This window comes from Pseudorasbora parva, chromosome 10, assembly GCF_024679245.1.
Source record: "Pseudorasbora parva isolate DD20220531a chromosome 10, ASM2467924v1, whole genome shotgun sequence".
Taxonomy (NCBI): domain Eukaryota; kingdom Metazoa; phylum Chordata; class Actinopteri; order Cypriniformes; family Gobionidae; genus Pseudorasbora; species Pseudorasbora parva.
Window position 1 is genome coordinate 24,854,535 of NC_090181.1, and position 14,296 is coordinate 24,868,830.

The following is a 14,296-nucleotide window of genomic DNA, read 5'->3' on the forward strand; positions in this document are numbered from 1 at the left end:
TGACGTCCTCAAGTGTGAAGAAACCCATGGCTATCTCAGCTAATAGATATGATCCAAAATCATTCGGAGGCTGAAATAAATTGAACAGGAGAAACAGCAGCAGCAGGACGTCCATCTCTGTGGTATGTACTGTATTTAGTGACCTGTCAACATTTGTGTGTCTTTACTCGCAGTTTATGAGGACATGATTCGGTTTATGGACTATTGTATGCGACTAAACCTTAGCAGTAGCAAGCAAAGCGGTTTTGCACGTCAGACTAGTGTAACGTTATACATAGAACAACAATGGAGTAACGTTAGCGCATTTGAATGACGAAAGCACGCGATCGTGTCGTTTACTGATGTTTACTCACGCGACGATAGCCAACAGCACAGACATTTGAAGCAGTTTTACTCACCGGCTGCTTCCAAAGCAGGACCGAACCTTTATCGCTGGGACCGCTCCATCAAAAACACACTTCTTTGGTATGATTTGGTGAAGTCGGGACAGCAGTGACTGTAGATATCCACTTTGCGACGCAACTGAAGCAATGTTGTGAAGCTTCCCGTCATTTCTGCATTCAAATCAGTTCAAATGCAGCGCTGCCTTCCCGGAATGCTGTGCTGAAGTCGCTTGATGTCACCCATAGGAATAAAGTGGAGCGCGGCGTGGAGTGTTTATGGGCGTGAATTTCCTGTCGTTCTAGTCACGCGCGCGTGCACCCTACCGGGAGAAGAGCCCGTACAGCCCATACATGGACCTTCCGCTCTATTAACGTCAAGCCGAGCCATACTCGGATAAAAAAAAAACTCTCCGAAACTTGTGAGAAACCGGAAGGAGTATTTTTGACACAGAAATACTACATCAGACGTCCAACATTCGTTTTTGAAACTTTGTCTATGTTTAGGATGGGAATCCAAGTCTTTAACAGTGTAAAAAGCTCAGTATGCATGAAACAACCCCCCCCCCCCCCCCCCCGCCTTAATTTAAAATAGGCCTACTATCACTGACAACAGTAGTACTGCCAGGATATTGGCATTTAAAAGTTGTTGTTGAGCCCTCAACTGATGTTGTCGTTGACATGTTGTGGTTTGGCTGAAGCTCCACCCTCCACCTATCTACCAATCACGAAGTCAGTAGTGTTTCTGCATCCGGGTGGCCAGCTCTGCTCTAGTTACCACAGCTGCAGCTACAAACGTTCCTGCTGAATCCTGCAGAATATCTGGCAACCTCGAGTCAGGGGGAGAAGGGATAAACCTCTACAGTAATTTGAAAGTGATTGCAGTACTAGTTTTGGATACAATGAATCGTACACTTTAAGTGGACACTATGTCCATATCCAGCAGGAGGAGGGAAGGTAATTTGATTAACAGTACTAAACAGGGTAGAACTGAGATACTAACTCATACTGCTAAATATAGCTCAATAATCTTATTTTACCATAATTTAAGAAGAACAAAAATACAAATCTGTGCACTTTATTGGCCCATAGAAATAATTACCAGTCAATGCTGCCCTCTAACGGTCACAAAATGTTTCACACGTTTGCTTTGCTCACTGCAAACTGAGTAGCTTGAAATCCAGCTCTCCCTTGCTGGACGTAATGGGGTAAAGCTAGATGGTCCAACCATTCCCTAAACCTACCCTATAGTCCGAACTGGTCTACGCTAACTCCAAAAAGTACCAAGTCCAGCTCCACCCATTACGTCCAGAAAGGGGGAGCTGGACGTCATTTGGCTCTGCAGTGAGCACAACTTGAAGAGGAGGAAAAGCTTATAAAAAAACGTTGCTAAACTGTAAAACAAAACAAAACAACAACAACAGCGTCCAGATAAGCATAATTTTAAATGGCACGTTCTTCTAATGTATACAAAATCGTTCGGGGTTCCTCCAGCAGTGTCGTCTGGACAAAAATGCATCTCTGTAGCTAAGTGATTTCACACACTGACGCTGCGTGGGAGGATTCAACACAAACTGGGGACTCAACGGGACACTACAAGCATACTTACACCGCACAAACCCGGGACACGTTTGCTTTTGTCTTTACGATGATTTTAGTTAAATTCGTATGCGCGATCATAACCAGGTCTTTATTCATCCTGGTCTCTCTCATCGGCGTCTGGAGAGTAAAAACTGTAAAAAATGACAACATGTACTGGTTACTGACTATCCTTTACCTTCCACTGGTCGTGGAGATGATCATCACTTTAAAACGAAGAAAAGGGAAAGACTACAAATGGTGAGTGACATACTTTCAAACTGATTATTATGCGCAATTTACCTACAGACAGACACACTGAACTTTTCATTTAAATTTCTGATGGATGGATTCACACTCTTCTTGGTGCAAATTACACATTTAGTAGCCTATATTTAGAGCTTTAGTTTAGTTATTTTTAATCACTAATCTCAGTTTGCAGTTACATTTTTAATTCAGTTTTCCTAAAAAGTTATCGACATTCCTCGTTCCCTCCCTCCCCCTCACCAACATCCTGCTAGACCTATTGTTACTGCTGACAGAGTAAAGGGTGTGTGTGTGAAAGATACTAGTTTACTATTTGAGTGGTCTTCTCCAGCTACTTTAACTTTTCACAAAAATGTAATAGCCCATAGAATATTTAGTTCAATTAATATCTGAGCATGCCATATATCAAAAAAGAGCTGAACTACCAGATAAGTTCATGAATAGATTGTAAAACTGATCCATATATGAATTGAGTGGTTTAGTCCAAATTTTCTGGAGGAACACGTCACTTTATACGATGAACTGATTGACTTTAGGCATTTATTCCCACAAACATTTACCAGCAAACATAAACAGAATCTTTCAATGGAGGGACTAAAATCTCCCAGGTTTCATCAAAAAGATCTTAATTTTGTGTTCTGAAGAGAAACAAAAATCTTATGGGTTCGGAAAGACAGGAGTAATTAATGACAGAATTTTCATTTTTGGGTGAACTATCCCTTTAACCTTGGTTCTCTTAAAAGTAGAACATTTTCCTAGTTAATGTTCAGTGTTCAGTTAAGTTTATTTGCGTAGATTCTGTAAAGATTATGCAACCATCTTCTGCCATCTTTCAGGTTTTCTCCAGCTATTCTATTGTTCCTCATCAGCATTATTCCGTCCATATGGATTCTAGAGTTACATCATCAGAGAAACAAAGCCAGTGACCCTCAGGTATTATTCTATGTTCTTTCAGTGGAATTTTTCTGGGGGGAGTTTTGTGTATGTGCGACAATTCATCCAAAAAAAATTAAATTCTGTCATTTTTTATTCATTCTCATATTGATCTAAACATTAGGATTATCCCTATGCATATGGTGTTTTTTTTTTTGTATGTGAAGGCAATGTAGCCTTATTATGCATATAAGATGATATTCAGAGTTTCTTTTTCCTCACATTAAACTCTGTCATTTTTTTGTCTGGCAGTGTAGGAAACTGGACTCTTGGGAGAATGTCAAGAGCATATTACCTTCAAATGGCACTAAGGTTAATGAAACACTAAAGGTAATCTTGACACTTATTATGTTTGTTTATTTTAGGGTTTTAATTCATGGATTATTGTGTTACTGTACAAAAGTCACTAACACGGATTGTATCTGCTTTTTATATTTGTAAATCACATGTAGGCCTACTTCCAATTTGTGATGTAATTAATTTCCTGTGGCCCACAACACACACCAATTTCCTTAGAATACAGAATGGGAAATGGAGCCCTTTGTCCTGCCTTTCACCTCCTCTATCTTTCTGTATAATTAGAATATAAAATTACTTCAGATTTAAATAGAAGAAATCATGATATATCGCACATTTTTGTACACCCCAGCCGTACAGTGCGTCTGGAAAGTATTCACAGCGCTTCACTTTTTCCACATTTTATGTTACAGCTTAATTCCGAAATGGATCAAATTCATAATTTTTTCCTTAATTATACAAACAATACACCATAATGACAATGTGGAAGAAGTTTGTTTGAAATCTTAGCAAATTTATAAAAAAACAAAAAAACAACCAAAACCCCCCCCCAAAAAAACACATGTACATAGGTATTCACAGCCTTTGCTCAATACTTTGTTAAAGCACCTTTGGCACCAATTACAGCCTCAAGTCTTTTTGAGTATGATGCTACAAGCTTGGCACACCATTTTTCTTTGCAGGATTTCTCAAGCTCCATCAGGTTGGATGGAGAGCGTTGGTGCACAGCTGTTTTTTTTAGATGTTCAATTGTGTTCAAGTCTGGGCTCTTACTGGGACACTCAAGGACATTCACAGAGTTGTCCCATACCCACTCTTTTGTTATCTTGGCTGTGTGCTTAGAGTTATTTTCTGTTGGAATAAGAACCTTTACCCCAGTCTGACGTCCAGACCTCTCTGGAGCAGGTTTTCATCCAGGATGTCTCTGTAAATTGCTGCATTCATCTTTCCCTCGATCCTGACTAGTCTTCCAGTTCCTGCCACTGAAAAACATCCCCAGAGCATGATTCTGCCACCACCATGCTTTACTGAGGAGTGGCTTCCAACTGGCCACTCCACCATACAGGCCTGATTGGTGGAGTGCTGCAGAGATAGTTGTTCTTCTGGATGGAATGTTCTCCTTTCTCCACAGAGAAACGCTGGAGCTCTGTTAGAGTGACAATCAGGTTCTTGGTCACCTCCCTAACTAAGGCCATTTTCCACCGATCGTTTAGTTTGGTCGGGCAGCCAGCTTCAGGAAGAGTCCCAGTGGTTCCAAATTTCTTCCATTTACAGATGAAGGAGGCCACTGTGCTCACTGGGACCTTAAATACTGCATAAATGTGTCTGTACCCTTCCCCAGATCTGTGCCTCGATACAATCCTATCTCTGTGGTCTACAGACAATTCCTTGGACTTCTTGGCTTGGTTTGTGCTCCGACATGCACAGTTAACGGTGGGACCTTGTATTGACAGTGTGCCTTTCCAAATCATGATCATTCAACCGATTTTACCACATGCGGACTCCAATCAAATTGTAGAAATATCTCAAGGATGATCAGTGGAAACAGGATGCACCTGGCCTCAATTTTGTGTGTCATGGCAAAGGCTGTGAATACTTCTACATGTACATGTGATTTTGTTCATTTTGAATACATTGGTAAATAGGTATTGTCTGTAGAATTGAGATAAGAAAAAATAAGAATTTTAATGCATTTTGGAATAGAGCTGTAACATAACAAAATGTGGAAAAAGTGAAGCGATTTGAACACTTTCTGGATGCACTGTATTCCATCACTTTCTGCTCTGGTTTTGGTGGAAGTTCTTCTTTAAACGTGCCATTGTTTCATGGAGGATGTCTTAAATGCATTTATTATACTGGTTATTTATTCTGTCTCTATTCCTATGATGAGATATTATTATTGGACCTAATCCGCTCTCTGCAGGTCCAGAGACCAGGGAAATTTTCTCTTTTTGGTTTCCTTCTTTTTCACTTGGAAATGTGATCTTATACAAAATACAAATGATCCATTTAGCTGGTGCTTTTATTCAAAGTAACTTGTGGTCTGAAAGCAAGTGCCAAAGTACTAAACCCTTGTTTTTACAAATATGATTCATACCCTTGTGAATTTCGATTCATGTTTCTTGGAACAGAAGCGATTGATATGTTCAGTGGTTTGATGTGTTAAGCAATTAATAAATCTCTCTCTCTCTCTCTCTCTCTCTCTCTCTCTCTCTCTCTCTCTCTCTCTCTCTCTCTCTTTCTCTCTTTCTCTCTTTCTCTCTCTCTCTCTCTCTCTAATTGTCAGCAAGGGTTGCAATATAAAAGGAAAATAGGCAGGATCTATTTGCAAGCAGTTTTCTTTAATAAACTCAAAATAGCAATATTTAGAACTGCAATATATTAAAAAGTGAACAGAACAACCACATATACTGTATTAGGCCAGATCAGACAAAGACTAACTGAAAATGAGGGCTACATTAATAAACACTATGGCTGCGTCCAAAACTTGGAAAATGCTGCCTTCGGAGGACACATTTCAAGGCAGGAAGGCAGGAAGGCACATCCAAATCTATTGTTAGCTTCACTTCCTGTCTCCTGAGATACCTTCATCTGTTTGAGTTTTGATACCAGCCTTTGGTATCCCACAATCCTGTGCTTTCCATTCTGTGACAGTTGGCCTGGGGAAAAAAGATGGGGTCCAAAAGTTGCATTTAAGGGTCAGTTTGTGTGTAAATGTATGGTTTTTTTTAACCAACATTTTCCACTTCTGATGTCATTTCTAGTGAGACAGGTTTTATGTAGTAATTAAACATTTGTTTAGTTCTCACCAAAGCTCTCTCTATTTTGCTGTAGATCTAGCTTGACAAGCCAGACCCACATCAAGATGTTTGGTCTGGAAACTCACCATTGACAGGGCTCAATAAACGGTTGTCTTTCAAACTCCCTCTGCACGCAACAGGAGAGCGCTACAACCAACCAGAGCAATGTGAAGCACAGCTAGTAAATAGATTAAACATTCGCTGTATCCGGTCGGCAAAACTCCGAACACATCTTCCCTTTTTAAGAATGACTTCAGTGCCGTTCTTTGTTCTTTTCTCAAAGTAAAGCTTAACTCCAAGTCTTCCAGAGTCGTGGTCAAAGCTGATTCGAAAGACCGTTGTTCGACAGCCTCTGTGTTTACACGATTTGATTGGCCTGACCAGAGTTTGGTTTTACAGCTCAGAACAGTATTGAGAGTTGCTAGACGACACTCGTTTGCTCCTGCTAGGGTGCGTCTAGATTTCTAGGCTACTGTAGATCATTAAACTGCCTTAGAAGTCTGTCCGAAATTAGTTCCATGAGGTGCCTTTGTGCACAAAATGCTGCCTTACAGGCCATTGTCTCACAAGGCAGCGAGGCAACGAGTCAGCTGCCTAGGTTTTTGGAGGCAGCCTATGAAACTAGGGATAAAACTAGGTAATTAATTAAACACAGTTTAATAAATATTGTGTTGTGTCTTTCAGCACCTGGAGCAAATGCTCACCTCCGTCTGTCCAAATGACTGGATTCTTGGTCTTCATCAAGTTCTGCTTATTCTTCTCATCCTTGGAAAGTGGCTCCTCCCACTGGGGGGCGGGGTAACACGTGACGAGCTGTCTCAGCTTTTGCTCATCTTCGTTGGCACGGCGGCAGACATTCTGGAATTCACTAGTGAAACACTCTCTGATGTCAAGTGGGTATTTCCTGTTCTCGAAGTGAAGTTTTATTAACTAATTTCGGGAGGAGCACTAACAGATAATTAAACAACGGAGCCGTCAGCTAATCAAACCTAATTAACAAGAGGAGCACGTCAGATAATTAAACCTAATTAAACACAGGTGGAGCATGGTAAGCTAATCAATCTGATCAACGATAGGAGGTGTACTTATACTACAGATTTACCTCCTCTCGTTGACCATTTTCATATTGGCATCCCTCCACCACCCCATCTCCTCACTTCAATTTAATAAACCCTCATTAGATGCTATCACAATCCATAAAACATTACAGTCTAGTTATAGAGTATCTTTACCACAGGGGGGGGGGATACTCTGGGTTCGGGCAAAAATCCGAGCCCGGAGCCCTCCCCTGGACAGCACGCCAAATACGCATAATCTTTACTCTATTTAATTTGATGTAAGTGGGAACTCGTGAAGCTTGACTGAATGCCAGTTCACATACTATAGTTGATGTGCACTACCATTCAAATGTAGTTGAAAAATAAATTAATACTTTCATTCAGCAAGGATGCATTGAATTTATCAAAATTACAGTAAAGACATTTATAATGGTTCAAATATTTCTATTTCAAACAGTTCTTTTGAAATTCTTATTCTTCAAAGAATCCTGAAAAAAAAGTTCCACAAAAATCATTGTATCACCCCATCACCGTTTTCATAGAATTATTAAACACTTAATTTGATAATAAGTAGAAACGTTTATGAGCACTAAATCAGCATATTAGAATATTCTGGAGGATCATGTGACTAGAGACTTGCCATCACATGAATAAATTACATTTAAGGCATATAACTGGTTAAAGGGATAGTTCACCCAAAAACGAAACTGATGTTTATCTGCTTACCCCCAGGGCATCCAAGATGTAGGTGTGTTTGTTTGTTCAGTAGAACACAAATGAAGATATTTAACAACAACTGTTGCTCGTATAATGCATGTCAATGGGGTCTAATTCTAATTAGACTCCATTGACATGCATAATACGTGTTTATTTTCATTTGTGTTCTACTGAAGAAACAAACACATACACCTTGGATGCCCTGGGGGTAAGCAGATAAACATCAAATTTTCATTTTTGGGTGAACTATTCCTTTAAGTGATTTTTTTTTTTGTTGTTGTTGTTTTTTTTTGTTTTTTTTGTCCAGACCATTCTCAGGTGCCATTTGTGCCTGAATTAATTTTTTTATTTTTTCATTTGAAACCGTTTGCTGTTTAATGTTTACATTAAACAGTAAATCATAATTCTCATACATCACTTAACTCATATTTCACATAATTGAACTGTTCTGAATGGCCTTGTGGTGCCAACACTCAAAAGATGCATATTTTTCGTCAACACTTGACCCAATCATTTTCTAACTTTCTATTCTATTCTTTTCCAATTCTATATATTTTTCTATAGACAAACAACTTGCTACTGTGCTAGACTAACTGGGTCACACAGCTCGTACATATTGTTGCCCTTTAGTTGGTTTAACTGCTTCTATTGTTCTCATCTTTAAGTTGCTTTGTGCTGTGTTTTGTGCAATGAAAACCTGTTACATTCAAAATGTAACTGACATTTACTACCAAATATTACACTACATGACATTTTAAATTATATTACATTTTTTGTATCTATTTATATTTAATCCACAATAGTTTTATGAAGAATGGTGAAAAAAAGACTTTATTATAAAAGTATTATCTTTTATTTTGCATTACGCACTAAATACATTTGAATCAATCATATAATGTGGCTACTTTCATGGTCTTTGGTTTTTCCTGTCAGGGATATCAGTAGTCATGCGCACACACCCGTTTCCTGAGAATAGGCCGAGAGTTGATTGTATTGCGTCAACTGGTAGAAAACAGAAATAAGTATTGGGGTCTGAGTAGCTGCTCTCTGTTACGCCAGTCAGAATTTCCTACTGATTTTTATTTTTTTTAAGTTAAGAGATAGACTTGCATATAAATGCTAGTAGGTTATTTTGTGCACATCTGCATAACACATTCTTCACTGTGTTATAGGGAGAACAACCATCAGCTGGTGTATATAATCTTGGCGGTGTGGACGTGGAGTATGTTACAGTTTCCTTTGCACCTGGCAGGTTTGTGATAATGTGTTTAACTGTGTTAACATCTCACTATCAAGAGTCACAGACATTGCTTTGAAAAGCAGAAAATGAACTATAAAATGGTTCAGGATTCCTCAAGTGGCTGGAGGAGAACCCTGCTGTCCTACGGAATTTCAGTTTGAAGCTCAGATATCGTGAGTCTTTCATCCTGCTCCATCAAAAGTATTGTTCTTACCCTTGGATCTCACACAAACTAGAGATTTGGAAGTAGTGTAACAGCGCTTCAGTCATTTCTAGATCAACAGCATGTGTTTTTGTTTAGTTATGCCCCATGCATGTTTTTTGTCCTTTGAGGAATGAGAGTTTTGGCAGCAGCAGTACATGTATATTACCAAATCTCATAGAAAAAAGAAAGGGGTGGATTTTCTTGGATCTTTTGAACCATTTTGAATAAGTGCAACTGACAGTTAACTGCTGCAAACCTCTGCACACTGCTCTGTAAAACAAATATATTTTGTTTTGTTTTATATAAACACCAAGAAAGGCACATCACTTTCTTTTCCAAACACATCATGGATTAAAATCACCCATTAAAAAAAGAATATTTTTTGACTTGCTTTGCAGTCATAAAGACAGTTACAGTGGCCCTCTGCCAAAACTGAAGAGACAGCCATTTAAACTCTAGTAAAATCCAGCAACTGTATTGAAACCCTTTTATTGGAAACCTTTTTTACAAAGTAACCTTTTATTGAAATAGTGACAGCATGAACTATATACAAAGCATGATGACATCATTTCCTGCTAAGCCAACAAGCAATTAGCTTTGTCTAAACTTGGCGAGTTAGACCATTTCCACCAAGATTCTCTGCTACACAAGCAAATGCATTATCTCAACATTTGTTTGTCACTACTGTTCAAAATGTAGGATCAGAAAAAAAGTCTCATGATCACCAAGGCTGCATTTATTTGATTACTTATAACATACATCACCTCGATGCAACCTGGACACATCATCAGTGATGTTACCTGAGGGCACAGAGTGTTTCGGGTCTTTCAAGCATCATACACTCTCACCCAGGCAACCCAGCTGGGGTTGATAAGGCCCAAGCTTGTGTCCAGGTAGCCCTACCCCACCCATGGCTCTCCTCTCTTTATCCACAGCCACCTTGATGCAACTTCTGCTGACTCTGTGACCTCCTTAATGGCCCTTCGCTTACTGGCCCCTATGATGCCCAGGATGTTATAGGCCCAGCAGGCCAGCATGGGCTCACACCGTGCTCGCCACCCATAGTACCGGCACTCCTCCACTAGCTCAGCGTATTTTGCCCGCATATTTTTCCTCTTATTGGCCTCCTCGATACGGTCCTCCCAGGGTACGGCAAGTTCCAGGAGAACGATTTGCTTAGAGGTCTCTGAGATGAGTATCATGTCAGGCCGCAATGTTGAGGTGGCGACAGCTTCTGGGAATTTCAGTTACTTCCCCAGGTCAACTTTCAACTCCCAGTCTTGTGCTTTTGCTAGCAGGCCTGATGAGGTGGCCCTGGCAGCTAATGGTATTCTTCACTGGGCGGAGACGCTTACAGTGGCCAATTCCACAGCTGATGGTATTTGCTATGACTTTTAGGACTTGGTCATGGCGCCAACGCTAGCACCCCCTCGCCCAGTGCTTTCGGACAGCAGCTGAGGATGTGCTCCAGGGTCCCCCTCTTTAGGCAGAGGCTGCAGGCTGGTGACTCCACCAATCCCCAGCTGAATAGGTTTGATGGGCTCGGTAGTTCATCCGAGACAGCCTGGATCAGGAACCATAGGCGCTGGAGTTCTGCTTTCCACAGATCCGCTCATGTGACTCTACGGTCCACTGCATTCTACCATCTTGTCCAGGCTCCCTGCTGCCGCATTCCAACCATCCTGCTGGCCCGCTCCTCCTCTACTGCTACGCCAGCTGTTCTTAAATACATTTGTTTAGCTGACCAATAAAGGTGTCAGTTTGTTTATTTTTAACACCACCCAAACATAAACCAAGGGGTAAACCTCACAAAGCGTGCTTCTTCATTGAAATGTGCTAACGGTTACTTCATTGTATTTCAATACACTAGTCTGAAGTGCAAAACCATTTTGCTTGCTACTGCTAAGGTTTAGTCGCATACAATAGTCCGTAAACCAAATCATGTCCTCATAAACTGCGAGTAAAGACACACAAATGTTGACAGGGCACTAAATACAGTACATACCACAGAGACAGACGTCCTGCTTTTGCTGCTTCTCCTGTTCAATTTATTTCAGCCTCCGGATCTGATTCTGGATCATATGTGTGTTAGTAGTTGAATCTGATTGATAGCCATGGTTTATTTAGGGTAATGTTTTTTTTCCATGCTTGAGGATGGCACAGCTTTCAGACGCTCTCATGCACTGCGCGCGCTCATGATTCTTTAGCTCCGCCCACACGATACGCCGCCATCTGCTCTGTTTTTTCTCCATCTGTTTTTTCCGGGAACACTCGATACAGCCTATCTTTCTTTTATAAATATAATAAAACGAAAGACTTTTCAAAGATATGAAGGATGCAATACTACTCTATAGGTACTCAAGATTGACATGAGATTGACTGACTGAAACCTCAGTGTTTCTCTCTTCCCCCCCCCCCCCCCCCCCTTATGATATTCATTCTTGGGTGAGCTAACTCTTTAATCATGGTTATCAATGTTGAAAATAGTTGTGCTGCTAAACATTTTTGTGGAAACTTTGATACATTTGTTTTCTTTTTCTTCAGGATTCTTTGATGAATGCAGTTCAAAACCACAAATTTTATTTCTCTCTTTCATGTATGTTACAGTTGTGACATCTCGGCCACAGAACCCAGATGAGCCCAAGGGTGGAGAAGGCTGTTGCAACGTGCTCTTTTCAAGACACAGTACAGATATTTGGAACATCGTGGAGAGTTTGTTTATCCAGGATGGGCCCTTTCTTGTGGTGCGTCTTATTGTGATGATATACTTCGATGTGTTCCACCAGATGTTGGTTTTCTTTGCTATCAAGAACTTCCTAGTGGTTGTCCTCAACCTCTACAGGCTCACTGTCATCTGTCAAGACTTTAGACCACCACCAGCCTCATTATCATCTCCCTCAGTCTGAAGGCTGTTTTCAAACTAGGGTCCAAAGACTAGGAGAATACCACAATCCAGTGATAGGAAATGATAGTTATTTTAGTATTATTGATAACTTGATTGTATAATTTATTTAGTTTTACTTATTGTTATTTCATACTTCATAAAATTTGAACTAGCCTTACAAACATTTTTATTCATAAAACATAAAATAAATAACTGCACAAGACTGTTTTAGTCAATGACATCCACGCTTGTGTCTTTGTGGGAGGCGTAACTTGTTGTAGTAAGCGTGACTTGCAGGGCCGAGGGACATAGACAGACTTGTCTGTTTTGTGGCAGTAGTTTTCAACTACCTTTTGAAGTGGACAAGTTTAAAACTTTTTAGACCGTTTACACCTGTATTTAGTGTTGTCCATTTTGATCCGTTCAATCAAACCACCCCGTTTACACCTGGGGGTCTATTCTGTATTATTTAGCAATGTAAAATAACTAAATATCTTCTAAATAACAATTTACAGGTTATAATAGTAGTTTTATAAACTGTACTTTCAGGATGGGGCCCTTGCACTAGGACAAATATATGTAGGGGTCCATGGCATCTAAAAAGTTAGAAAACTCCTGGCTTATACTGCTTAAATACCCATTTAGGGATGACCGTTTGGTTTATTTTGTTGTGTACAACCAAACTGGGACCAATAGTAAAGTTTAGATTATGGCACTCATTCTTTGGTTCCAAGTTTTAGAATATTACTTTTACTGAGCTTTCTTAGCATTTTACAATGTTTGTATACCTGTCAGTGTTGTGTAATAAGATTCTCTGACTCAAAAACATTAAGAACTTGTGTGTGTGTGTGTGTGTTATGAATGCACATTTATCTGTTGCATACATGTGTGTTAAAAGGGGTCTGCCCATGCATGATTACTCATACAGTGTGCATTCAGATATGACTGATACCAGACTCTTTGAGAGATTGTTGGCCTTTCAGTGGAGAGAGTCTGTAACTGCTTTACAACAGTTCCTAGATCAGCCTTTCAAAGTACACTATTTAACCAGATATTCAAAGCACATGAACACAGCAGCAACCAGCATGTGGCTATCTGCTTGTGAACTTATTCAAATAAATGTTTTCGTGTATTTTGTCTCCAGCTGGGGGTCTGTTTATGTACGTGAGATGATTAATGCTGAGTATCTGACCTTTGTGTTTTCATGGCTATTTTATCTTGTGGCGGAAAATGAATGAGACATACCATCAAGCCTTTCTCACACAGTATCTCCTGAGTTTCCTGCTTGTCTTCAAAGTACACACACCGTGTTGGCTGGTTGTGTCTGTTTATGTTTGTCCCCATCATCAGGCTGTTCCTGAAACGTCCATACCCCAAAGGAGGAAAACACTAATTACGGCATTAAACATTTCATGAGAGACTACAGTTTTCTATTTTTATCCAGTAGGGGAAACAGGAAATAGCCACAAAAGAATAAAACAGGATACCAGCAAAGAAAGTTAGATTTAAATGGACAACCGTGGCAGTTTGACCTACTATACATGTATGTATTTATATTTAAGTTACACAGACCTTTGATCAGTAGAGCAACTCAGTTCTTTTGGGTTATTGGCAAAATATTAACCTGTGGACACATTTACTAAACAGCCCGTTTCTCAGAGGTATCTGCATGCCAAACATGTAACATGCAAGATGTTTATACATTTTAATACTGGTCGATAAAGATAAAATAAAATTATATTTAATTATATTTTGTAGCCTTTTGATGTTCTTAAATGTCTTTAGATGAACAATAATCCGAACCAATAGAAGCAAAATATCTCTACTGATAAATCAATGATAATTAAACCAAAATAAAATGTCATGTAGTGAATTATAACCACTAATGATGAAATCAAATAACTTAAACCTTTCTGAAGTCTCCACAAGTACTCTG

General features: G+C 39.7%; 1 protein-coding gene across 1 annotated transcript; it reads left to right on the forward strand.

The window, feature by feature from the left end:
- Window positions 1-1,749: 1,749 nt before the first annotated feature.
- Window positions 1,750-14,054, forward strand: tmem26a (transmembrane protein 26a). Its single transcript, XM_067454627.1, has 6 exons — window positions 1,750-2,219; window positions 3,062-3,158; window positions 3,411-3,488; window positions 6,941-7,149; window positions 9,204-9,283; window positions 12,084-14,054. The coding sequence occupies exons 1-6, from the start codon at window positions 2,029-2,031 to the stop codon at window positions 12,380-12,382; spliced, it is 954 nt and encodes a 317-aa protein (XP_067310728.1). The 5' UTR covers window positions 1,750-2,028; the 3' UTR covers window positions 12,383-14,054.
- The last annotated feature ends 242 nt before the right edge of the window (window positions 14,055-14,296 follow it).

Excerpts from the sequence above, each read along its gene's own strand:
- tmem26a (XM_067454627.1), top strand. The coding sequence starts at position 2,029 with ATGATTTTAGTTAAATTCGTATGCGCGATCATAACCAGGTCTTTATTC. Across the intron at positions 3,159-3,410 it reads ACAAAGCCAGTGACCCTCAG|TGTAGGAAACTGGACTCTTG; the intron begins GTATTATTCTAT and ends TTTGTCTGGCAG. Across the intron at positions 7,150-9,203 it reads GAAACACTCTCTGATGTCAA|GGAGAACAACCATCAGCTGG; the intron begins GTGGGTATTTCC and ends ACTGTGTTATAG.